The sequence below is a fragment of the Eutrema salsugineum genome, unplaced genomic scaffold, assembly GCF_000478725.1.
Source record: "Eutrema salsugineum unplaced genomic scaffold, Eutsalg1_0 scaffold_2, whole genome shotgun sequence".
In the NCBI taxonomy this organism is placed as follows: domain Eukaryota; kingdom Viridiplantae; phylum Streptophyta; class Magnoliopsida; order Brassicales; family Brassicaceae; genus Eutrema; species Eutrema salsugineum.
In genome coordinates, this window is record NW_006256829.1 from 13,156,607 (window position 1) to 13,184,537 (window position 27,931).

The 27,931-nt window shown below is 33.7% G+C and overlaps 2 protein-coding genes and 1 pseudogene across 2 annotated transcripts; all 3 read right to left on the minus strand.

Annotated features, from left to right (window-relative positions):
• Nucleotides 1-9,603: 9,603 nt before the first annotated feature.
• LOC112086529 lies at nt 9,604-14,075 on the minus strand (annotated as a pseudogene).
• A 653-nt stretch (nt 14,076-14,728) lies between these two features.
• On the minus strand, nt 14,729-16,329 carry LOC18018206 (transcription factor bHLH120). The gene is made up of 4 exons (XM_006401846.2): nt 16,064-16,329; nt 15,584-15,943; nt 15,407-15,483; nt 14,729-14,866 (listed from the first exon to the last, which is right to left on the minus strand). Exons 1-4 carry the CDS (start codon nt 16,238-16,240, stop codon nt 14,755-14,757), a joined length of 726 nt encoding a protein of 241 aa, XP_006401909.2. The 5' UTR covers nt 16,241-16,329; the 3' UTR covers nt 14,729-14,754.
• A 3,947-nt stretch (nt 16,330-20,276) lies between these two features.
• LOC18018207 (transcription factor bHLH36) lies at nt 20,277-21,796 on the minus strand. The gene is made up of 4 exons (XM_024156790.1): nt 21,629-21,796; nt 21,046-21,380; nt 20,371; nt 20,277-20,339 (listed from the first exon to the last, which is right to left on the minus strand). The coding sequence occupies exons 1-4, from the start codon at nt 21,794-21,796 to the stop codon at nt 20,277-20,279; spliced, it is 567 nt and encodes a 188-aa protein (XP_024012558.1).
• Nucleotides 21,797-27,931: the final 6,135 nt, after the last annotated feature.

Here is a 27,931-nt window from a genome sequence, read left to right on the forward strand (position 1 = left end):
TGGGCTTTGTTTCCGGCAAAGATCGGGGTCGGTCCTCAGTCTTAGATTATATGCATTTGCGTTTAGTATATGTTTTTCCTTAATGAATCTCTATTTAAAACAATAAGTTGCTAATTTGGAATGTAAACGTCAAACACAACATGAAGGAAATATACCAAGATAAGCTTAAATTGAAGAAAAGAAGAAAAATAAGGGCTTCTTAAAATTTAGATGATCTCAAAAACATATGACCGACACAATAGATGAGACTTTTTCAAGAAATATATAACATTGTGATGAACATACATACATTCAGGTAAACTCAAGCAAATCAAATATGGTATTGGTTAAAATTAAGGAGCACTTAATTAATGTATACAACTCCCATCTCCCTTCTATTTGTAATAAGAAGTTTAACTATATTGTATGGATATTTACAGACATTAATCAACAAAAGCATAATTTGTTTTGAATAAAAGGAGATGCCTGTGGAACCTGGCAATGAATAAAGCGCATCAGTTTTGGCTAATATAACTACACAATTTTTCTTAACGTTGATGTTTGATGTTTGATTTTGACAACTAGAAAAAGGTAAGAGAGTCTCATCATTGTCCTTAAGACTGCAAACGCGGCGTAAGAATTCATTTCACTGCTTTTATTATTTTGTTTTGACATTGTACTGTTCTTTTTAAATTAATATATTTTCACCATTTTTTAATTTTTAATCATGGATAATATTTTTTTCATGATCAATAAGCTTGGAACGAAGTCGGATATCCGGACCGGATCCAGATCCGGATCCGGATCCAGATCCACCAGATAATCAATTTTACTATCCGGATTCAGATCCGAAAATTCTGGATATCCGGTCTAGATATCCAGTTTGAACCGAATATTTTCGGATATCCGACCGGATATCTAGTTTTGTTGATATAAAAAAAATCTTTAATTTTTAAAAATTATAATGAGATAACATAGATAATTAAAATGTATTATCATAGCAAGTTACAAATAACAAATATAAAAAAGCACTCAAATAGCATAAAATTTAAAAGTTTATATAGAAAAACAGAAAATAGTAATAGAAAAGTTAATTTATCTTCTTATTCATATTCTATCCATTTTCATGTTCTTGTCTCACAATCTAAAATAGAAAATTATCATATAAATTTCAATCATATGTAAAGGAGTTAAACCAAAAACAATTTAAAGTTAATTTTTAAAAATGAATAAATATTATTAAAAATAAATAAATATTTAACAAACGGATAACGGATATCCGGTTTCAAAATTTTCTAGTATCCGAATTCGTATCTGAAATAAACGAATACTTAATTTCACTATCCGAATCTGGATCCGAACTACACGAATATTCGGCTTTTATGGATCAGATAGATCGGATACCGGATCGATACCGAATACCGGATAATAATTCTAGCCCTATCTTCAACTAGCAAAGAAACAAATTAAAAAATGAAAAACAGAAAAGAATAATTAATACCGGAGGAAGAAAGGACTGAGAGTGTGTGTTTGTGCGATAAAAGGGAGAGAAGAGGAGAGATGTGGACACATCGGTTCCATGCTTCTGCTCCATTGACTCTCATGACAGTTTTGCCTTTTCCGAGCTATCTTTTTAACTTAATTTTTTATTATTTCTTATCAAAGTGTAGCATTACTAAAAATACTTGAACTATTCAATATATTTTTTACTAGAAGTAGTTAAAACATATATCGTTTTACCGTATATTGTGTTGTCCAGCTCAACCCCACTCACTAAAGCAAGTAAACTAAAGCAAGTAAGCTTACTTAACTCACTTTAAATATTTCCTAATTTGTTGATTCACTTTAAATATTTCCTAATTTGATATATACTGATTTTAAACTCTCTATGTTTTGGTTTAATATTCAGGTTCAAAATATTTTAATTCAGTAAATGTTTTTAAAATCGAGTATAATAGTAGACTATGAAATCAATTTAACCTTACTTAAGCTGTAATCTAGCAAATAATTTATGTATTATAGATATCATGTGACAATTATAAATCAATATTGAGCTGAGTAGCTATAGTATTCTAATAACTCAACAAAGTTGGTTCACCAAACTAAATGAATTTAAACATACAAATTTTACATGGCAAACACCGAATTCAACCAAGTCAAACCATGAGAAATCATATGAGTAAACAACACTTTTTGAAATCTTATTCTATTCGGGATAGATTCTCAAAATGTGACATTTATAATACATAAATTACCTGCTAGATCGTGGCTCATGTCTGGTTATACTTATCTCTAGAACCGGTTAATAACTTAATATACATCCAATATTTTCATATACAGTAAAACCTCTATAAATTAATAATATTGGGACCACAAAATTTTATTAATTTATCGTGGTATTAATTTATCTATAAATTAATAATTATTAATTTATAGAGGAAAATTATTTTTTGCCCATCTTCTTCTTAAATTTTCTCTCAAATGATGTTATATTTAAGAATATAAACTTATATGCTTATAAAATGACATATTAAAAATTTAAAATTATGATTACTAATCATAGTAATCGCTATTATCTTTGATGTTGGTGCTGAAATTAAAGATAATACCATAATATATTTCAAAATAATTATGCGTAAGAAAATTAATTATCACATCTAAATTTTTTCTCAAATTTTGAATGGAGATAAAAAAACAACATTACAAGCTATTAACATAAATAAATAAAGAGTTGATTTTCTATAAAATTTCAAACTTAAATAAAAATAAACAACACATTAAACATATTCTAATATATTATATCTTACCTATATATATATATATGAATTTATATAAATAGTAATTTATGTTTATGTTGGGACTATATATTTACATAGGAATTTCAAAAAAAATATTATCTTATTATCTTATCGAATTTGATGGATTTTTACATTGGCCCAATTCGGGACCAGAGAAATTTATTAATTTATAGTGATTATTAATTTATCGAGTATTAATTTATAGAGGTTTTACTGTAGTTTGGTAATCGCGATTCGAGGAAAATATTAGTCAGAGGTTGTGGTTTAGATTGTGAAAGAAAAATTAGACGGTGGAAACATGCTTCACATGCCGTAGAATCAAAAGGGGATTATCATCTCCTTTGATTCTATTTATGTGATTATGTCCGGCTGAACGTTGACTTACCGGGCTTGATTTTGATCTATATGTTGCACTTTTACTATAATTTGCAAGCAAACTTATGGCAATAATTTAATAACTTGAATATAATAATGCCTTGAGGCCGGGGAACTGTAATGGGGCTAAGAAAATAGAGTACGATGTCTTAAATTTTACAAACCGTTAAATAACACAGAAAGACAAGTAAAAAATGATGGGCACGATCACCAAACCATTAAAACTCATCTCTCTATACTATATCTCCAAAATTAAAAGTTTAAAAAACCCTAGGTTTCCTCTCTCTTTCTCTCCTCCTATATATATGCTTCTCTCTCTCTAGGTCGGCTGCTGCTCACCTAATTAACAGACCATACACAAACAATCTCTCTCTTCACTTTTCTTGTCACGAAATTTTCAATGTGTTATATGCATGAAATTAATTTATTGTTTCCCTAAAAGGGCACATACACATGCTCATGCCTCATCAATGGAGGTAAAATTAGCTTTTCTTGTTTTTACATTTGTAGAAATGATTTGTCTTTGTTTCCATATCTATTTATAGAGAGGCATCACTTTCGTAGTTCTATCTTCTCAAACCTCGATAACTGATACCATCTCAACAAGTTTTTTTTCCTCTATTTATTTATTTAGATTTAGAGAATGAATTTCGGCTTAAAAATCATATAGACACATATTGTAAACGGCATCTTAGAAAAGTGAAGGAGGGCGTCAAAAAAAAAGAAGAAGAAAAAAGTGGCGGGGAAGATCTATATGGTCTGCTTTATGGAGAATATTTAATCATGACTACATAATATGCATGCTTATAAAATGATAACATTAATAGCTTGAATTGCTTTTATAGGCATACGATTTATTTATTTTCACATTCTCATTATATACTAGATGCATTTTGGGATTCGGTGCTTTTACCCGAAAGCTGATCTTTTATTCTACAAGCCCTTCGACCTTTTTCGTAATTTGAAGATTCTCCTCATTTTTAAGATCGTCATTTGAGATCCTGATTGTCCGAACATGGATTCCGTGTAAGAAAGTGAGAGACAGTGATGAGACCAAACTAATAATGTTTTTTTTTTATTGCACTTGTGGATGGAGCAGCCAAACAATAGTCGTCTCAATCGTAATGAAAATGTAGAAATGATATTTTTTTTTCTAATTCACCCAAGAGACGATGATATTGATAGATATATGTTTTTTTTTTTTTTTTTGCGAAGTCTATTGGTTTTTACCTTCACTATCGGGTTTTAAATCGACGACGATACAAGCACAAAACTCTAGACTCCATATCCCATCAATTTTATATATGTTTAAATAAGAAATAATAATTAATAAAGCATTTCATACAACCAACTTATTTTTTTTTTGGATGTAAAATATAGATTTTGTCTGTACATAATGTAATACTAAAACATGATAAACAAATTTTAGACCTCAATGTAATCGCCATGCTTTTTTTTTTGTTTGGCTAGATTCTATTAAAATAGTTTGAACCTAATCTCATAATTTCTTCACGAAGAAAACCATAGCAGATAAATTAGTACCCTCTTCATTGTCGGTTCTTAAACTTGAGACTTTATCGACTCTTCCTTTGTGTGGTCAGTTGAATTACGGATACTGAATATTTTTTGTACATTTTAAACAGTGAATGTTTTTGTCTCTGAAACAAAATGCTCCAAAGATCTTCATGAATTAGTTAGTAATTTTAAGAATATCATACCTTTTTTTTTGTTTTTAACTTATATCATACCTAATTAAATACTCCCTCTATTTCATAATAATTAAATAATTTTAAGAATAAATAAATGACGTTTTCAGCAATTTTTTCTGGTAAAAGTAGGTCGTGGGTCTTCGAATCCAAGTCACTACATCTCCTGTCGGAATTAAATCCCTCTCAAATTGTTTCGAATTCAGAAGACCACACACGAATTTGTCGTCATATGATGCTATTTTAATTTTAGACTTTTTAGTGCTCTTATTTGGGCTCGGAAAATTCATAATTCACATTACGGGCCTTTAATTATTTCGGGCTGATTCTTTTGAACCCTAAACGACCCTGAATTTATATATTACCCTGTAATTTGTTTGCCCAATTACGCTAACCAAATCACATCTAAATCGTATTAGATAAGAAAAGTGTTTTACATATGTGATATGACAATATTCTTGTAACAATTAGTAAAAGACGATAATATGATACTAGGATTGGCACAGAGTAAGTTTTTACAAAATTCTTCTATTTTTTTTTTAATTTTATAATATATAGCTAACTAATTATTATAAATAGAATTATCATACTTAGTCCATTTTGTAATAGACTAAAATATAAACTTAAACTTAATTTTTTATATATAATTAAATTAAATTATATAATTTATATTGAAAAATATTGCAAGATTTTGAATGGATTTTATTTGAATATATGTATTAATTATTATTTAAAAATATATAATATTTTAATATTTTGATAATTAAAAAATACATAGTTATATCTTATTTAATAATTTTTTTTTACATATTTTTCAGTATTTTTAAAAGAGAATTATATCATTTTGTATTTTAATTATTTTTTGTTATTTGTAAGAGTTCAATTAGCTGAATAATCCATATGGGAGTGAAAATTAGCAGAATGATCACGGGCTCACCTAAAACAAAACATATTGTGCCCATGGTTAGCAGTAAAGACGATGTTATCCTGCTGATATTTTTCCCCAGGTTGCAAAAAGCGTCTAACATGTATCACTGTGTACTTATAGGGTGGCTATGAGATTTTGTAGAATAGAGGTGATATCTCTACGTTAACGAGAGCCATATCATATATAAACATATAAATTTAGAATATAACATTATGTTTTATACGATAAATATAATGTTAGATTGATAACAATAATGAGTTATATAGATGATTAAAGATATTATTGATATACTTAGCACATTACATATAAATTAATGTCGAACATTATAATTTACTAGGTAAAAAATATGTTAGATTGATAACAATAATGAGTTATATAGATGATTAAAGATGTTATTGATATACTTAGCACGTTACATATAAATTAACGTCTAACCTTATAATTAACTAGGTCAAAAATATGTTAGATTGATAACAATGATGAATTATCTAGATTGTTACAGGTGTTATTTTGGTAGTTAGTACGCTACAAATACATATAACACTCTTTATATATTGTTAACAGTCTAACAATAGAATTATAAGAGTAATTCAGATAGATACACACTACTATATACGTTAGCATCAATCTAATAGGATCATTATTTGTTCTAGCAATGGAATACGAAGTTGTTTTTACTTACAAAGAAATCAAATCAATGTTAATTTTTTATTGAAAGTTCAGATCAGAGGTGAAATTTTAACCAACTTTGATCATATCCAATTAACTTTAGATATGGCTTTCCAATAAGCAGATTCTGTGATGGTGATTTCAGCTGAATATGAAGAAAATTATAAGAGAAACTTAAAGAAATAGAGTGATGAACGATGGAGAAGATGAAAGTGAAAAGTTTTACATAAGAGGCATAAGAAAATACAGACGAAAGAAAGAGAAATGAGAAGGAGAAAGGAGAAGGAGAAAGGAGAAAGGAGAAAGAGAAAGAGAAAGAGATATAGATATGAGTAGAGGAGTGTAGACTTGTAGGGGTATATTAGTATTAAAAAAAATTGAACAATTATTCAAATAGTGTATGGTCATTCTTGCAAATACGAATCTAAAATTGGTCATTTGTTATAATTATTCTATTTGTAATGACATGTAATAATTTAAAAAATAAATTTCTTTTTTTAATGATTCCTTAAACTAAGTATGGAGATTACAGTTGTTAAAAAATAGGAGATTACAGTTGTTAAAAAATAAGAGACAATGATATGAAATAATTTTTTTTTATAATTTTATCATTCATTTAACTGTTTTAAAATATGTTATTCGTTTATTTCTTACATATGGGTTGGATATTTATTTATCCGACATGAAACACCTTCTAGAAGCATATTTTTCTTTGTCACCTTCTTTCTAAGCTTACAAACATGACAAAGTAAACCATGAAACACTTTGAAAACATAATCTCCACTACGTTCTTCATGTTTTTTTTTGGTTCTCAGATTAATTATGAAGTTTTTTCTCTAATTTGAGCTCTAAATTCTTTTCTAAAAAATATTTTCTCCATTCGTCTTCTGAAAACTGCTTTGACTATGTTATCATTTTAAGGTACTATAAATGTCTAGGGCCAATCCACTGGTAATAAAAGCCCTACTCAAAAATGAGCCTAGATGGTAAAGTAAACAACTTATACAGAAGCATCTAAATCCTTAAGAGCCTACCATTATTTTTACCTATTAAAAATTTTGGTTCTTGATCCTAAACCAAAACTTATGATGTTTATGCCATGCACACGTCGGGCCAGACTATATCCCTTCCTCTTGCAACACACATGTTCGTAGCAGAGTCGTGCCTGACTTTTCACGGATTACAAGCAAAAAAAAATTGGCCCCTTTAGACATTTTTCTTTGTTAAAAGCTATTACTATTTTTAAATAAAAACTCTTATTAGCGCAGCTAAAACCCACAATTAAGTAGCCAAGGGTATCAGTTCACTCTTATTTATAGCTGCAACTTATCTTTCTAAATTTTGAAACTTTTCGATGTAGGACAACATATAAACCATTTTGTAAAAATAAGTAAAAATGTCACAAACACGCGCATCTGAGAAGAAGCAAACTCGCGCAGTTAACAAATATGACCCATTTCTGACTACACAAAACCAATTGGACTAGTTTAAGTTTTGCAAAATTGACTCCGAAATAAAATTTAAATTCACCGGCCCTGAAACTGATGCTCCAGACACGACTTGTAGATCCATAAGGTGGTTCAGGATCGTCATTCGGGCTCCCAAAAACCCCACAATCGATCCTCTGCTGATTTTAAACCACCGAGAGGCCTACTTTGGTTTGTCCTTTAGAAGTTGAATTGATAATTGGCAAATTCGACGAAATCTTAGCTAGGATAATGAAATTTTACCGATGAACAATATAGCAATTCGTCGATCTTATTTAAACAATAAAATATTTTAACTCTCCAAATAGGTCATAGCTCAAGAGCTCATAATTTGTTACAGTAACATCATATCATTTTTTTTTTAATTCAGTTAAAACACTTTTTGTAACTCATGATTTAGTTAAATACTTAAATAAGTATAAAATTTATAATTCTACGTCGACTCACGTACCAAAACTTTTGACACTGTTACTCAAAATAATCTGTTATTCCAAAGTCAAATCTTTGACTATCATTCGCCCAATTGATTAAATTCTTAAGGATATTTGGTAAATTACACCATTAAAAACATATTCAAAAGCTAACCAAGTACAAACAGCTTTTTTTGTAGTACATGCGGACACTGATATTTTGCCAACTAATCATCACCATCATGAATGGGGCCACACACACACAACTAGATAAGTTTATGTCGGCTAAGCCAGACATGTAAAAGCAAAAGACTAGTTTGCTTTCACTAACTAAGATTAAGTTAGCTGTCTCAAATCGTGCATGCTCTCGAGGCTCGATAAGTATAGTTCACTCATTGAATCTTTTCAAAGCTTGATTATCGCTCAAATACAACAAAATCTTAAGTTCTAACTTCACGAGCTAGAAATCAGAATATGGATGGACACAAATGATAGATTCTTACGTGCCCGTATCACCTCTGATTGGGTGACGCGATCTCCTACCTTTCTTCAGCACGTTGGACTCCCTTAACTCACCTGAGTATTGATTGTGGTTCACGACTAACTCCCATTTCTGTTTCTCAAGCAATCTTCAAACTTATGTCCTATTTCTATTTCCTCTTTCAAATTCACTTTTTTTGGGGTACATAAACCTATTTCGAACAAATTTTTGTTTGTCGACAGTTCGAGCAATTTTCCATTGTCTGTTCGAAATTGGGATCCGGCATATACACTTTTCCACTTTTAGCTTTACAGTGAGATGTAAAAGACGATAAGATCAGTAATATAATTTTCTAAAATATATATGAAATCGTCATCCATGTGAACTATATAGTTAGAAAATTCAATTAAGGAAAAAGAAAAACAAATTTTAGAAAGAGGCTTTATTTTTTATATATATATATGATTTTGGTAGCTTTTATAAATGGGTATTTGATTCTCTGTTTTTGGGGTCTTTTGAGATACTGGTCGGAAAATTATTAATCACTGCAACTGATTTAAGTAATGAAGTTAGGCTGTCTTTATTGGAACATAATCTGATTTGAAGATCATAAATTCGTTGGACAGCATCTCTATACTTAACAATTAAATAACAAAATAAAATAAAAGGTATATTCAGGAGATCTCAACCACTCATTTGCCCGTTATTACTTTTTTTTTTTTTAACGGCCATTTCATTAATTAGAATTAGGTGAGACACAAAGGGGTAGCTCAGAAGTTCAGATTACATAGAGAGAGTTTAGCGAGAGCATTAGCTCTTGAATTTTCCGATCTCGGGATAAAATAGAAAGAAGACGAACTATAGAGAGAGGCAAGAGCGTGGATATCGAAGAGGAGACCATAGATCTCCTTGATCTGCTCGTGCATGTTGATGGCTCTGATGAGGAGTTGAGCGTTAGACTTGATTTTGATTGAGGTTAGGCCCAGCAAGAGGTCGTGGTTTAAAGCTTCTCGGATGGCTAAAGCTTTGGCAATCAGAGGACTGTTCACGAAGGGGATGGTAGATCGGTTCTTAGTGATTTCAGATCCGCCTTCTTCAGAGAGAATCCATCCAATTCCAGCAGTTTTGATGTCAGCCCTCCAGGCACCGTCCGTGAAACAGACGATGGATCCTGGTTGATGTAGAGGGGTCGGAACTGATGAATGGGAAGGGTTATTACCAGGTTCAGGGGTTTGGGCAAGCTGCCATTCTCTCGCATCCGTTAATGCTTTTGTGATAGTGTCTTCTGGTGAGAACCGTCGCTCTTCAAAAAGGAGGCTGTTTCGGGACTTCCAAATGGACCAACAGATCCACGGAAAGATTGGACCGATTCCGACTCCGGTCGGTGGAAGGCACTTCGAGAGCTTCGAGGCAATAAGAGCATCAGTGAAAGAGTCCATTTGGTATGGCGTGAAATCAGGGTAGACAGGAGCGAGATCCCAAACTCGGCGAGCATACGGGCACTGGAGGAAGAGATGTTCAGGAGTTTCGAGATCTCCACAATGAACAGATCCTGGATCCTCCATGATTCCTCTGTTGAGTAGGTGTTCACCAATTGGGAGGGCTTTCTGTATAATTTTCCACATAAAGACCTTCTGTTTAGGTGGGAGTTTTGTTGACCAAATCTCGGCGTTCCAGTTGAGTGCAGGTTCCTTAATAATGGGTCCTTCCTCAGAGGATGACATCGCAATGTGGTAGCCTGTTTTGGAGGAGTATGTGCCTGAATAAGTAGGTAGCCAGACGAAGGAGTCCTTTGCACCTTTGGAGCTTGGTTTGATGCTCAATATATCCGCGAGATAGTGAGGTAAGATTTCCTTTATCTTATCAATGTCCCATTATCCACTATTACCAAGGAGTAGGTCTGAAACCTTCATGTTACTGGTCGATTCAGTTGCTGGTCCCATCGGTGCCATCGGATGTTCCAGAGAAAGCCAGGGTTCAGCCCATATTGAAGTGTCACATCCATTACCAATGGATTTGCCCAACTGCTTGAGGAGGAGGTCTCTGCCGATGAGAAGGCCTCTCCATCCGTGGGATATAGATGCGGCCATCGGTACATCGAGGAGAGAAGTGTCCGGGAAATACTTGCCTCGCAGAACTCTAGCGAGAAGGCAAGTACGTTTTGAGAGGATACGCCATGTTTGTTTAGCGAGCAGAGCGTCGTTAAAGCATTGGATTTCACGGAAACCCAGACCACCCTCCTTCTTTGATCTGGAGAGTAGTTTCCAAGACACCCAAGCCATTTTCCTTTGTCCATGTTTCGAGTCCCACCAAAAACGTGTAAGTGCTGATTGGATCCTTTTGCAAAGGCTAGTTGGTAATTTGAAGCATGACATGGAGTAGGTGGGGATTGCTGACAAGACAGACTTCAGCAGCGTGAGTTTTCCTGCACTGGAGAGGAATCTGGTGGACCAGTTGATGGATCACTGTCGGATACGGTCAACTATCTGGGTGAAGAGATCCTTTTTTCTTCTACCAAAGCTTTCAGGGAGGCCCAGGTATTTCCCCTGTCCCCCTTCCTTTGTTATTCCAAGAGATTGCATTACTCTGTCCTTGATATCTTGGGGGGTCTTCCCCAAAAAGATGATGGTTGACTTTTCTTTGTTAATCATCTGGCCGGAGATGGCGTCGTACTTGTTTAGGATATCAGTCAGTGAGGAACAGCATGTGGGAGTAGTCTTGCTGAAGAGCATCTTGTCATCAGCGAACAGCAGATGGTTCAGGAGCGGGCTTCTTCTAGAAATACGGATGCCTGGGAGCTTGCCATTTGATTGAGCTTTTGCACACATACCAGAGATGACCTCTCCGCATAAAATGAAGATGAAAGGGGATAACGGATCCCCCTGCCTGATGCCGCGTTGGGGAAGAACCAGACCTTGGGCTGAGCCATTGACGAGGTAAGTGTAGGAAACCGTGGATATACACTGGAAAATCCAGTTTATCCATTTCCGGTGGAAACCTAGTCTCTCTAAAACCGCAACTATGAAACTCCATTCCAGCCTATCATAGGCTTTACTCATATCGGTCTTAATGGCCATTGCACAGTGTTTCGTTGCTTTTGATCCTTTCAGGTAGTGCAGGATTTCATGAGTGAGCAATACATTGTCCGAAATGGCTCTTCCTGGGACAAAGGCTGACTGGGATTCAGAGATGATACCCTCCAGAAGTGGTTGTAGCCGACAAGTAAGGATTTTAGAGACAACTTTGTAGTAAACATTGCAAAGAGCAATAGGTCGGAACTCAGCCACCGTTTTGGGACTTTGGACTTTCGGGATTAGCCGAACGTGAGTGAGGTTGATAGATCCAAAGAATCGGCCAGAAGTGAAGAAGGACTGAATTTCCTCAGTGATTTTATCTCCCACCGTTAACCAATTTGTTTGAAAAAAGCTTGCAGGGAAGCCGTCCGGTCCAGGAGCTTTGTCAGGGTGGATGGAGAAGAGGGCAGCTTTTATTTCACTCTTTGATGGAAGTACAGTGAGGGCCTCATTTTGAGTCGGGGATATGCAAGGAGAAAGGGCCTGAGCTACAGTTTCCTCACAGTTTACCGATCTTGTAATGAAAAGATCTTGGAAATATTCACTGATAACTTGCACTATTTCATCTTCTTCATATACAGGGACGCCATGCTTGTTTTCGAGGACTGAGAATCTGTTGAGGGCCCTTCTGCCTCTGGTCACAGCGTGGAAAAACCCTGAGTTCTTATCACCCAGATTTAACCAAAGAGCTCTACTCCTTTGCTTCCAGTATTCCTCTTCATCTTTGTAGGCCCATTGAAGCTTGGAGTTGATCTCCTGGAGTAGGGATGCGTCATGAATAGGTGAGGTCATAGCCTCCTCCAACTTTCGTTTTTCTTCCTGGATCACCTTTTAGCTATTTAAGTGGTACGTTCTGTTCCATGCAGATATGGCAGATCTACATTTGGCTATTTTCTCTTCCACTGTGTCGCTATGGTTCTGGTTCCAGCAGCTGGAAACCAGGTCAGTGATTTCAGAGTTGGTCCTCATGCGTCTGTCATATCGAAATAGGTTTTTCTTTTTTGGCTTTGTGTTGTCTAACCAGGTGATGATGGGTCGGTGGTCGGAGCCTTCAAATTCAAGGTACTTGCAGCATCCTGAAGGAAATAGTTCTACCCAAGCACAATTGGCCATAGCTCGATCAAGTCTGCAGTGAACGAGGTGGGAGTGGCGTGTTCCTCTCCAAGAGAGGAAGTTCCCAGAGTGGGGGAGGTCATACAGATCATTCTGCGATAGAAAGGATATGAACTCAACAAAAGAACCTTCGGCACGGGTTCGACCACCAGTTTTCTCAGAGTTGTCGATTATATCATTAAAATCTCCAGTGATGAACCAAGGGGAATCACGGGTAGCTGCCAGAGAGGAGAGAGTAGCCCAGATTTCCCGCCTCTTGGAATGGTCCGGTTCTCCATAAAGGAAGGTGGTAACAAACGTTTTTGCTTTGTATGTTAAGGATGATTCTATGAAGTTTCCACACAAACTGAGGATTGTGATATTGATGTCTTGTTTCCAGAAGAGTGCAAGGCCACCACTCCGACAGAATGAGGTTTGACGAAGAAATGAGAGTATTGGTCCAGGAAGTCCAGTGTCTTCGTCATGAAGGGCTCATCGTTTTTTGTCTCGGTGAGGAAGATAATGTCTGGAGTTAGCTTTTGGTGTAACTCCTTCAGGCGGTGAACTGTCATGGGATTCCCCGCCCACAACAGTTCCAACTGAGAATCGCTAAGGAAGAGGGCCTCCCGGATCCCGAAAATCCGAACTGTCCTTGCGATGCGGGGAATAATAGCGGTTGGCGGAGGCCGTGATCTATCGGGGTTCGTAGATCCATCATTCACTGGGGGCAGAGTGATTGCTCTAGAGGATGAGCTTTGGTTGCGGTGGGTGCCCTGGTGATGGTTGGAGGAAGATGGAGATGCACGGTGCCGGATCATTCTTGAGAGGGGGGATATTCTTGTCTGGTTGACTTTTTTCTTTCTGGCCCCTCCTACTACGCCAGAACTGGTGGCATTTGATGGGGCTTTGTGTGCTGTTGGTGGTCTGCCTCGTTTCTTTTTCAAAGGGCCAGGGGAGGCGGGAGCATGAGAGTTAGGGTGAATAGCAGGAGGAGCACTAGTCAGAGGAGAGCCAGCCGGGGAGTTATGTTCCGAGGTCATGGCGGAAGCTAGAAGTCGAGCAGCCGTCTCAGCCATAAGTCCATACGATTCACTTTCAATGACTCTCTGAAGTCGGGCCGCGCTTTCTACTGGATCTCCACAGTTGATGTACTGGACTGTAATGCCATTGTTACTAATTATTGTATATTTAATATTTATTTAAATCTGTTTTCAAATACAAGAAGACTATTCAACGGATAAAATAGATGTGGAAAGGCAAAAAAACCGAAATTATGAGGAACTATTTCATGTGCTTCTGGTAGAGAACTCATCAGAGGCAGAAGACACAAGTTATGCATACATTAATATATATATATATATATATATATATATATATATAGTGTCGTATTATCGATATACCAAAAAATAGATTAGTTTTACATGTACTTTCATATTGTTCTCATCTGTTTCTAACTATCCAAGTATTTAATCTATGAAGAAAAAATTGTTAAAATCAGAAAACTAGTAAGGTGGGTACTGTGAGTTGAATCTAGGCCTTTTTCTTTCTGCGAAAGAGTTTAACAATGTCGACAAATAAAACTATGACTTCATTGGTTTTCAAATTCCACTAAATAAGAGATCTTGTTATATATTGAGATTAGTTTGTGGATTCGAATGTATATGCATGCAATAATACTAATGTATATACTTTAACAGACTGATTTTTTTTGGCTCCTTATATGTTCTCTCTTTTCAGTCTTTTGTGTTATATAGGTTATGTAAACAACATTGTTATTAAATCAACCATTTTTTTTCTTTTTAACAAGGGAAAGTCGAGATTAATTTTCCATATTCTTCCTTTATCCTGGATCAGCAGTTGGTAATACCTGTTAATAACGTGTAATCCATCATTCTCTAGAGCCTATTTGAACTCGGAAAAAAGGATTAAACCTTCCCTCCAAAGGAATCCTTGGAACCAATTGAGCTATGTATGAGATTCTTCAACCAGTTCAAGCAGCATATGTAAACCATGAGTGTAAAAAAGACATTACAATAGTTAACGTAATAGAGACTTTAGTCTTTAGAATCGTCTATACTTAAATGTCTTAACATTGATTGTTGGCTAATGACTATTCCAGTAAGAAAATGTATTAAGAAATCAGGCACGATGACTATAATTTTTTTTCGTTGATGCACTAGAAGATTTCCTTGATTGTAAAAAAGATACTCAATATACTATTATACAAAGAAGCATTAAAGAGAGATTAGAAACTGGCTAAGTTGATTCATCTTCACACAAAAATTCACTCCAAGAAGAGAAAGACCAATAGAAAAACAACCCTACGGAAACTAAAACAATAAAGAGATGGGGACAAAAGGATCATCTGATGAAAAAAAAATTAGGAGAAGAGTTTGATTTTCAGTACCCGGTCGTCGAAAGTGCCAACTCCTCAATTAGCTTCTGCTGCAACCAAGCTAAGTCAAAGCATACAAAGCTATTTACCTGTGGATATATAAACATATACACGCTTCACACAATAAATTAGCATTACATTAATTAAAAACCCTAGAATATATCTAAACTATGTGTCATGTGACCTTACCTCGACTTGTATAGTGTGCATGAGCCTCTCATTGACTCGTGCGGTTAAAGAGCTAATGACTTCAAGTCCTTGCTCGTGAAGCACCTCAAGAACCCTTGAGAGTGGCCAAGCCTCAAGACCTGATACTGAGCTATTCACAACCACCTCGATGCCACTCACGCAGGTTTGCACCATGACGCTAGCTGGATCCGATCTATTTGACCCAGATCCAGATCCGGTTTGACTACTAGGGTCCGAACAAATCGGAGCAATCTCTCTCTTCATCTCGTCTCTTCTTGCGGCTAGATCTTTTATCCGTGTTTGCGTGTCCTTGATGAAATTTACTGCTCCGTTTACATGATCTGACATCGCTCTCTTTCCCTGCGAAGAAAGAGAGCTAAAAACCTGTCAAAACTAAACCCCTATAGCAAACAAAATACCTCTCATCAATGACTTTGAGAGGGAAGCTATGTATTTAGTCTAATGAGTTAACAGACGAACCTTTATGTATTGGAGAGGTAGTTGACTACGAAGCGAGGCAAAAAGGATGGCCATTTCTTGTCTTCTTTGCCGTTCGATGTTGCGATGGAGAAGTTTTTTCTCCTTTGTTGTTTCGTCTCTTTCGTGAGACATATGACTCTGGTGCCTTGTCTTTTTAGGAATATTACAAGGATCCATGGGATATGAGATGTTTGGCAATGGCAGATCTCAGCAGGATTCGTGGTTTCTCTTATATTTTAGTAAACTAATTAGGTTTTATAGGTGACTCCCCTTAAATTATTGGGTCTATCTTCTTTAATCATATATTCATGGAATGAAGAAAAAGAAAGAAAAAGAAGACTTTATACCAAATAATGCAGCCTCGGGAGTAGTACTTTTCTTTAGTCGTATATATTTTGGTTTAATGCACTAGTTGCACTATTTATTACACGTGACAGAATTTTATGGTTTGTATGCATAATGTTTTTGTAAGTGTATACTATAGTATAATACTGTACTATCTTTTATCAGAACTTTCAGAGTTTTCTAACGAATATATATTTCATGCGGTATATAAGTGCTGATTCATAATATTTTATAGGTAAAAAATGTTGTCACACCAACCACTAAATTAAGCATGTCTTTTTTTTTTTCTTGTTAAAAATGTAAATATCATTAAAATTAAAATTAATGTTTAGGTCTTACAGATTGCTTAACCTATCAAATTGGTTATATGGCAAAAACGAGTAAAAACATGGAACCAAAGACAACTCAAAATTCAGTGCATCAACAGAACCATATATTAAGCAGGGTGTCTGAGAGTTAAAAAGTAAAGACTAATTGATGTTGGATATAATGTTGGGAAATGTTTCTGACCTGGATCTGATCAATGAATATCAAGAAAGGGGGAAGATGCCAATAATAATGGAGGTGCTAGAATCCAAATAGATCACTAAAGAGAAGCAATCCCCTTTTGAAGATCCAAACATATACAGAATTGACTAAAAATTGAGTCGGGAAGGTTTCGAGTTCGAATACCGAATACATGGACATGACCAATATTTTACGAGGCACTAAGATCCACAACAATGTTTATATACCTCTTTATTACATCGAAATTTTTTATGCTTCATCAACAATATGATATAGTTTGTATATTGTGTTCATTCTTCTTCCAAATACTATTGCATGTGATTTGAAGATGACGTGAACACAATCAAAATCTAGGTAGAACTATTAGACGGTCAATGTAGTCAAAAATATTTTAAAGTATTTAAATATAAATAATGATGTATTTTTTTAGATTTTATGAAAGCGGTAAAAATTGTGAGGGGTTACACTGGTACCTGCGCTTCTTAGACAGAAAAAAATTGAAATCTAATCAATTTATCTACTGTGATAGTGGACGGTAGAATCCAAAATAAAAGCTTTCAAATAGATAAAGAGGTTGCTTGAATTAGAAAGTTTGTCGTTGAATTATGTGTGGTTAATTTCAACTAAGTTTTGGCCAAACAAAACTTTATAGTGGCAACAACGAAACCATTACTATGCAAATAACTGAATAAGAACCTATTCATGTACTTAAATGATATAATTTCGTTCAAGAAACTTTATACAGACGGTGTTGCACCCATAAGTACATAGTATTGATGAATACAGATGTTGTCGATTTTCAACCATTTTTGTACGTAGTCTAAGCACAAGAGTGGTAGTGCTGTCATAAGGATTAGATTCACAGTTTTACCGGAAAACAAAAAAAAGATTTAGATCTACAGAAAATATGATATCTATTATAGGGTATGAGGTTCTTGTATATAGCATACATTTGAGTATATTATTAAGAGACTCTATCTTTAATAAACTTGATTACAATTTGATTACAGTCTGAAATATCTTCAAGTCAGAATAATATAAAAAGATATGCAGTAAAACTGCCGTCAAGGAAGACAAATTAATTATAGTGTATGAGGTTCTTGTATATAGCATACATTTGAGTATATTATTAAGAGACTCTATCTTTAATTAACGTGATTACAATCTGAAATATCTTCAAGTCAGAATAATATAAAAAGATATACAGTAGAACTGCCGTCAAGGAAGACAAATTAATTAGTGGGGATAAATTATAAATAGATAGGATGAGTGAAGTGGAGTGGAAACTAGTTAAAAGATAAGACAGCTCAGACAATTTTGGGACCAGATTGGAAGAGGAGACAACAAAGATCCCTTATCTAGATGGAAACCAGCTGCTTCAGATTTTACTCATGGATCCCACTTTCCCAAATTATTTCGAGGATGGTACCACATTGTGTTTTTTTTCCCCACAGGTACCACATTGTGTTTTATGATTGTATATATGTAATTTCATTACTATTCGGACGTTTCGCTTCTCCTTCGATACGTATATGTAGAAAGTAAATTTAGAAGAGACAAATATTGCAATGTAAGAAAACGATTTAAGACAGAAAAAAACGTTTGATAAAAGCGGATAAGGAAAAACGATAAGTGGAGGTGAGATGATATTTTTCCTTAATTCAAAATATCTTTCGCAGTGTGACGGTTGGATGAGATAATGAATCTCAGGATACAACCACAGATATTTGTATAATCGCAACACCCGACTATAGAATGTATGAACTAAAATTCTACGATATACTTTCGGACGCTTATTTTAAAAAAAAGAAAAGAGACGCGAGAGATTGAAGAAAAATGTGAACGATTTTACTCTGTAAAATTTTGTGTAGAGCGATTGAAAAATGAGAGAGGAGAGGTTGATATATATAGCGAAGGAGAGAGGAGCATAACACGTAATCAGCATGTTAATAACATGATTAATTGTGTGCTAATGATGTGATTTGGGTGTTAATTTTGACATAATTTTCGGGATCGACATTTGACTGCAGTTTTAATGTCGTGATTCTGTAGGAATTTGAACTGAAAATTTTAACAATTTGGACCAGAAATGTTGACCAAAACGTAGCCCAAAAAAAATATCTTTTGTGGACCGAAGATCTACATTCACCAAAACCCAAGACACGAGCCCAAACCCGGCTTAACTCGGCAGCGGCAGTGGCATGCGAGGGGTCTTTGGTTCTCCTTCACACATTTTGAATTATGTCACGTGTGTGTTTATATTTATATGATTCTAAATTTTTTTAATCTTTTAATGTGGAATAAAATGATTTTGCTCACAGTTTAAATTACCTTAAAAAACTTTATTTGTATTCATATTTTAACCAAAAATACAAGCTTGTGGACTTTATAATTATTGGGTCCAAACAGTATGTCATATACTACATTATTCATATAGAAAACAAATCAAAACCGATATTACGTTTTATTCTTTTTTTTTGGTTAGCGTGTATAATCTGGATTTCGGTTTGCTTTTCGATTATTTTTTTGTCGGTTTATAAATGGTTATATCCAAAACTAAACCTAATATGATTGTTTGGTTCAGATTCGAGTTTTACCGAATTACATTCTTAATTTTCCAAAAAAAAAAAATCAGTTTTAAATTGGTTTTTCCTTTTCAGCTTAGTTTGTTTTCCAAATTTTCGGTATTTCAGATAAAAAATAAATTTCTTTGTACCATATTATAATTTGTTGATTTTTGGATAAGTTATTTTGGTTCAAATCGGTTAATCCGGATTGAACACCTTAATTTGAATGGGTAAGCTTTTAAATAACACTTTGATTACGTTCACAAAAACATACGGTGAACAGATCCGAACTAAAACTACATATGCAAACGGAAACAGAAGTTTAGCCGATTCATTTTTGATAATGGCTTGATTTATCTCTTTGTCTTTGATGTTGAATATCATAGGCTCATAACGATGATCACATTCAATTGTTTGAGAAGAAAAAAAAATTGCTTTGTTGCAATCCTCAAAATTGTTTACATCAGTGCTCATAAGAGCATATATATGATTTCAATCTTGCTAAGAAATCCTAGTTACTTGGATTTTGTAAATTCGTATTGGATCATAAGATGGATGAGTTAGTGTTGGACCTTTGTGTATGCTCCAATACATATAACTATAAAGTACTAATTCGCGTACTACAATAATGATTTGTCGATCTAGAAACAACTAAATGAGCTAGACACAAAAGATCCACATATATACAAAATAGATGTGAAGTGAACACAACACAACTATACAAGTACAAATAAACTACGTACTTATATAAGTCGTTTGCTTGACAAGTTAAGAGAATCCAACTCAACAACAATTTACTTCATTCTGGTTAATCTCTCTTCAAGTTGTGCTACGTCAATCAAGGTCATATCGCTGACCTGCAAAACAAAACAAGCCATAACCTTGAACTCTCAAACATATCATAACTTTAAAGGGGTAGTAGTATACAACGGATGAGATGTATATTCTATTGAAATGTATGGCATGAAGCCATTTTCTTTGGATATCCGTAGAAAAAATCAACCAAAATTTTACTCCTTTAATTGGGTATTTTACTATTTATATAAACTCATGGCGGCTATGAATATCACCACTTCTGTGAACATTTTCTTGAAACATATATGAGCATATCATAGTAATGATTTCTTCTTTTCACATATTCGATGCTGACGACAGAAAGAATATATATCTATATATATATATATATATATGCTTACAAAACGTCTAGAATGGAATTAAATCTGGATATATTTATATACATACTAATACTAGCTAGTATTTTAACATTTTCATGATTACTGTGACTTCAACAATTATTCTCTGAGTGTGTTTATGTTTCAGTTTACATGTTATAAAAATTGTGTTTATCTTTATATAAAACCACAACATGTAGTGTTCTGATGAAAAAAAATATTACCTAAACACGAAAACCAAACGCAAACCAAAAAACAGACAATAAAAAACCTCATTTTCATTTTGTATTAATACTACATCTTTTTAACAAATTCACAATTATATTGTAACATGTAAATGCAAACGCAAATATGAAATAATTGTATTAAGTAAGAGTAAATATAGGTTTACTCAGCATGTATGGTGTAAATCAGCCTATCATCAACTATAGAAGAGATGGAGTTAAGAAGGCAGAGACCATTCTCACAAAGCACTTGAAAAACACTCGAAAGCTGCGGTTGTCCACCGCAGCAGCGGCTGCTAAACACGATTTCAACTCCCACCAAGCACTGACGAACCATCACATGATTCATCATCTCCATCTCATCTTTAGAATCATCCAAGAAGCTTCCTCTAGACAGTAACATGAGCTCATCTCTCCTAGAACTAAGCTCCTTGATCTTCCTCTGTAGATACTTTATGTAGTTCACCGCCTCATTCACTTGATCTGAAGTCGAACGCTTACCCTTGAGTGACCAAAAGATCCCACCAACAACAAAAGAAAAAAACCAAGAAAGTTATAAATCTAATTAGGAACCTTTTAAGAAAAAAACACTAATTAAGGAACAACAAAAAAAGTCAAAGCAACACTACTTATGATCCCTGATCCTTCACGGAATACCAAGTCAAAAGACGAAGATTTTTGAGTATAGATCTAAAGGAGCGATCAAGAACCAAATTCAAGATTAGGGTTTTTAGGAGTTCGGGAAGTGACCTGAATAAAGTTAAGAGGGAGAAGAGAACGAAGAGAGGCATAAAGAGAAGCCATTTCTTGTCTTCTTTGTCTCTCGATTTCTCTGTGCATCATCTTCTCACTGTCGTTATTATCAGTACTTACTCTCAGCTTCGTACATCGTCTTCTCTTCTCCCGACAAGCGTCCATCTCCAAAAGCTTTATTGGTCTTAATTTAATAGTATATATTCCCCCTTGAGAGAATATTTTCTGATGATGATGATTCTGAGACAGCAAGATGTGATCTCCTGGTATTTTGTGATCTTGGGTTTGATCTTAGTCTTTAGAAGAACAGCTCAGGGCTTTGATGTAAAGTTGAAAATAATTGCAGTCTCGAGGATTGAATAATAAAAAGAATAATAAAAAATATATGTTTGATAATCTTATATATAAAAGATAGCCAACTCTCTTTATATGAGTGCCACTTCAGCATTTTAGAGTTAATATGGAGATGACATGTGTCAATTTTTAATTTAAAGTTATAATTTTTAAATAAAATTAATTATTAAATTTTAATATTAAGTTCTTAACCACTCAAAGAAAATGAAAAGTTTTTTTTATTAATTGATTCTTAATTAACATTTATATAAATATTAAACAAAAAAAGATGCCCAACTCTCTCTATATGAGTGCCACCTCAGCATTTTAGAGTTAATATGGAGATGACATGTGTCAATTTTTAATTTGAAGTTATAATTTTTAAATAAAATTAATTATTAAATTTTAATATTAAGTTCTTAACCACTCAAAGAAAATGAAAATTTTTTTTTATTAATTGATTTTTAATTAACATTTATATAAATATTAAACAAAAAATTATGTTATAATTAATTGAAAATATTGATGGTTTTTTTGTATAAAAACTTTTGATTTGTTAATAATATGAAAAGTTTTTTTATTAATTGATTCTTAAATAACATTTATGTAAATATTGAACAAGAATTTATGTTATAATTAATTAAAAATATTGATGGTTATTTGGTATAAAAATTTAAAAATTTTAATGATATTGCATTTAAAATTGATTGATTTATAATAATATATCAATTGATTATTATGTTTTTTTTAGAAAAAGAAAAAATATATAAATTTGAAGTAGTTGAAGAAAAAAACCAGCAACATTATGTGCGGGGTATTCACCTAGTTTTATATATAAAAATTGTTCAACTTTCTCCATATGTTTGACACATCAGCATTAGAGAGGTTGACAGTTGTCAATTAAATTTCAATTAATAAGTTTTAATATTAAATTTTAAAGCACTTAAAGAATATGAAAATTTTTATTTTATTAATTGACTCTTAACTAATATTTATATTAATATTAAACAAAAATTAATGTTATAACTAATTAAAAATATTATTAGATATGTATTTAATTTTTATATAACTGTAAACTGCTTAATAATATTCAAGATGTATTTTAAATTAATTTTTTAAAATTATTTATAATAAAATACTAACAAATAACAAATAAAATGATGATTATATTAATTTTAATTTTTTATTAATTGATTATTAATTAATATTTTGTAAATGTTAAAAAAAATTATGTTATAACTAATTAAAAAATATTGAATGATATTTAGTAATTTTAATATAACTTTAAATTATTAAATAATATTTAATATTTATTTTAAATTAATATTTTAAAATTTTGTAGAATAAAATATTAATAAGTAAGTAAGTAATAAGTGATGATTATATTAATTTTTATAAAAATATAAAAAAAATTGAAAAAATTGAAAAGAAAAACCTGCACATAACGTGCAGATATTCACCTAGTATTATTTAATTGAAGAAGAAGATAATTTGGTTAGACGTATCAGAAAAAGTAGTAAAATAACTTAAAATATTGTTAGGGTACGCACGCGGTGTAATGTCTGTCTTCCTCATTCACCCGATCTTCAACCTTCTCTTCCGAGATTCCATTATTCTTTCTTATTTTCTTTACAAACTTTTATATATTCTCAGTACTCCACACCAATTTCTAAAAAAAAAAATACCTACCTGAAGTTATGTAATGTAATGATATTAGCAAACGCTATACTTTAAGCTAAAAAGATTTATTGACGAGGTCTCGAAAGACGTTTTTGTAGTGAAAAGATATGTACACCTGAAACTTTTGTTGTTGATTTTTTTTTTCTTGCTAATAATTTTTTGTTGTTTGTTTTGGGATAATTTTGTACTTCTAGGTTCCGTTGTGTTATAAAGGCCAATACGGCAACACATAGATGATCCAATTATATGACTCGGAATGTTACCTGAAAAAAAGGAAGTGGTCGGTGGTCTAACGGTATTTGGGGGTTTCTAATAATGTCATTTTCGACTTCACTTAGGAGGGGTGATTTACAACTGGTATTATCAACGGCTGGTTTTGGGCACCAGCGAAGATTATGGGTCAAATTAAACTTCTAAGGTTTATATAAAATAAATTGTTAAAGATTGAACGTGGTGGTGAGTCTGGTGACTATTGTATTGAAAAACAATCATACTTAAATATATATAGTAATTAGTAACTAATAAAAAATGAAAATTTTTTTAAAAATATATATACAATCACAAACATGCATGTTAAAAAACTCTTTTGAACAAAACTCTGTTAAGATTCAAATGCTACAGCCTACAATTAAGCCTTTTTTTAATAGGAAAGGGTTTTGATTCGGTTAAATTACAAATGTGATCTCTAATCTCATGGTTTTCTCTTAACCGGTTAATTTCCTTTGTGACTTTACACTCTGTTTCACTCGTGTAAAATACTAATATTTTGGAACATCAGTAATTCAATTGTTGCGCGACTGGGAGCTCTTTGGTCCGAGACGATGGAACACGACAAAATCCTGACCTTTTTTCTCTCCGTGATGGAGAAACAGATCCGACCCATTGTAGAGGTATCCATGTCCGTTGCTTTTGATTTATTCTAGCTAGGCTCAAGCCCCAATTTTAATTAGAATCGAGAAGTGCAATTTGGAAAATAAAAAACTTTTAAACTCTGCCGCTGATGAGATATCGGTTCATTCAAGATTGGAACCATGTAAGAAAAGAAGAGTATTTACATATGTGAGATAAATGGCAATTTTTTTTAAATAAATTACGTAAATTGAAAATGATATAACATAAAATACTTTTTGACAATTTTATCATCCATTTTTTCTTCCATAACGTGTTGGTTGGATATCCATTCATCCAACCTGGTTTCTTTTCTACAAGCACTCGACCTCTATCCAATAAGATATTTTTTTTTTCTCTTTCATTTTTTGTTCTTTCTAAGCTCACAAACATGGCAAATTAAGCTTTGAAACTTGATTTGCTCAAAGTTTAATCCCTAGAGCTACTCTGCAAGAATACATATGTGCAGTTGTAATATGTAGGGGTCGAACTACAAAGACGAAAAATTCACTCAATAAACTCTATAGGCTTGAATTACGCTAAGCAAACACAATGAAATTAAAATAACAATGAAAGTAAATCGGTTGTAAATTCGATGAAAAAAAATAGACTCATGGTTTTTCTCAGAAAATCAGAGAATACAGATAAATTAACTAGTCAGGATTCAGGTTAAACGCGATTCTTGAACTCAAATCACGAAATTATAATTAACCAACTTTCGTTGCAAGAATTATCTAAGTCTAAATCCTAGAATCCTAAATTTCTTTGCAAATCCTAAAGATGTAAACTAGCCTTAAGTGCAGGTTCGATATGTTCACAAAATATCTAAACCAAATTTCTTTGCGGATAGCTACTTTGCTCACCTTAGATTCTTTCCAGTTATTCAATTACACTTTCGTATCAATCAATTAACCTAAGATCTAAGTTCTAGGTGGCCAGTCCAGAATTAGCTTTAAGAACAACCTATGGTAAAAAACTAATCAGATTATGAACTTTAACTAGCAAATCAATGTAACATTCAATGAAATCCTTTATGAGAAACCTAAACCTAACAAGAAAACTACTCTGACATGTAGATTGAAACAATGAACATGTTTCAATAGATTTCAGAAAAGAATAATGAGTTTAAGAAACAGGGGTTCGAAATCTTCTCTCAGAGTCTCAGGCTTGTCTCCCCTGATGACACCGTATTTTGACCACTTTTATGTATCATAATAATGTCTTCTGCATGTGTTTTAACTCTGTTTTCAATGTTTTTAAAGTGTTTTCAATGTTTTAGAGTTTCAAAAGACTTTACAGGAAACTTGGGCAAAAGATATGCAATTTGGAACAAATCAGCAATTTTGGATAAATGCAGACCGTCAGAAGTATGACAAGCGATGAAGACCTTCTCACCGTCTGATCACCCCCAAAATTTGAGACAACATAGAGGATCCAACCAGCTTTCTAATGCACTTGATTTGAAAACAATCCAACGGTTAGATCTTCAGATACTCCCGATGCAAGAATGACAGAAAATGCAGTTCCGGAAGAGAGCATGAGCCGGGACCGCTGCCAACACCCATTTTCCCGCGGGTAGAGCCACCGCGACCGCGGACATTGGTCGTTCACTTTCCCGACGACTTAATTAAAGCCCAGATCAATTCCTTTCGTTATTTTTGAAGCCCTAAGTGTCCAGGATCACCCAGAAGCTATAAATACCCTCTTTAGGTCATTCTAAAGAGGCAGAGACCGAAACTAGTAGACAAAGAGGAGAGAGAGATTTTCGTGTAACCCTAAGGGGGAGCTGCCGTCTTCGAAGAAGGAGGAGCCGCCGCTGGAGTGCAATCATTGCGCCTCCGTCCGCTTCTCTGTTCTTCGTTTCTCTTCCTTGTTCTCTTTAATTTCCTGCACTTTCAATTTCGTTTATGATGCTTTGTTACAATATGTTTGAGTAGTTACCCAGTTGGGTTTAAATGGATTGTTCAAAGGGAATTTCATGTGTCTTTGCTTATGAATCGATAGATTTATGATTTATAATCCTCTAGATGTTCTTCGTTTGCCTTTAATCTTACTGCGTGATTCTTTGCTGGCCACTTAGAAGCCGATCTGATATGATATGTTGCGAAAGCTTTCATTGATTGTCTGAACTAGGGTGAAACGAGCAATTTTTTTATAGGAGTGGAAACCTACCTGTAGTTGAGTTGTGAATGTTGATGAGTCTTGTTCTGCTATTGCATCTTCTCCATTCCAGGATCAGAGTGGAAACCTACTGATCAGGGTTGCGAGAGATAGTTGTTTAGTGCTGCGAAAGTAGGCTATTCATACTTCCATGCTTCGAGTTCTAGAACATACGTAGTTGATTACCTTTATCACTTGTTTAAAATCGACATAGCTTAGTCCATGAATCCCTGCGAAACCCCTTGAGCCCCAACGTTTGTCTTTCATTGCTTACAACCTTTGTTTCTTATTCGATTTTTCCTGCTTTCAATTTGTCTTTGATTTATTCGCTTATTACCTGCTTTCATTAGCCTTGGTTTAATCGCTTTTTACTTGTTTTAGTTGCCTTCAATTGCTTTTGTTTTCTTTGCTTTCTAGTTTAGATTTAGTGACAACCAAAACCCAAAACCAAAACCCAAACTTGTTTAGTTCTAATCTGATTTAAGCGTTGCAGTGAATTCGTACTGAAACAACTAAGTCTCTGTGGATCGATACCCTAAGTACTACAGCGCACATCTGTGCACTTGCAGACATTTAGAGGTTATAAATTTAAAACCTGAAGCTTAGTAAAACGAAAACGACAAACCCCGCTTTTGCTCACAATCAAGTTTTTGGCGCCGTTGCCGGGGAATTTGATTTGTTTCGTTGCGAATCCCAGCTTAAATCCGTTAGAACACTTATTTATTTTTACTTTTTCTTTTGAATTTTTCAGGTTTCTCTGAGATGAGAGACCGGGAACATGTTCCGGGAACTCTTGGTGATCCACCATATCGTGTGGATGGTGATCCAAGTTATGATGACCTGACTGATGATGAGTTTGAAGAACCGATCTATGATGACAATGAACTGATCGGATCGACAAAACGTGAAGATGATGAAGAACTGATTGGAAGTTTCGATTCACTCGAGAAGTTCATGGGAGATCGAAGAGCTATTCAACCAGCCTTACCAGAGGATGGCAAAACCGAAATTAAGGTACCCCATATCCATTTAGTTCAACAAAATCAATTCTCTGGTTATTCATTCGAAAACCCGATAGACCATATCGAGACGTTCGAAGAATTATATGCAAACATTACAGCAAATGGAGATTACCACAAGTGTAGTCTTTTCCCATTCTCTCTTAGAGATAATGCCAGCAAATGGCTAAAATCTTTGCCACCTGCTTCACTAAAAACGTGGGCAGCGTGTAGAACTGCT

What these genes read in the sequence shown, in the direction of transcription:
- LOC18018206 (XM_006401846.2), bottom strand. Translation starts at nt 16,240, where the DNA reads ATGGATCCTTGTAATATTCCTAAAAAGACAAGGCACCAGAGTCATATG. An exon ending in TGCACACTATACAAGTCGAG is followed by an intron (nt 15,484 to 15,583) that starts GTAAGGTCACAT and finishes ATATATCCACAG; the next exon opens with GTAAATAGCTTTGTATGCTT. An exon ending in TTGGCACTTTCGACGACCGG is followed by an intron (nt 14,867 to 15,406) that starts GTACTGAAAATC and finishes CGTTATTAACAG; the next exon opens with GTATTACCAACTGCTGATCC.
- LOC18018207 (XM_024156790.1), bottom strand. Translation starts at nt 21,796, where the DNA reads ATGGACGCTTGTCGGGAGAAGAGAAGACGATGTACGAAGCTGAGAGTA. An exon ending in TCCCTCTTAACTTTATTCAG is followed by an intron (nt 21,381 to 21,628) that starts GTCACTTCCCGA and finishes TGGTCACTCAAG; the next exon opens with GGTAAGCGTTCGACTTCAGA.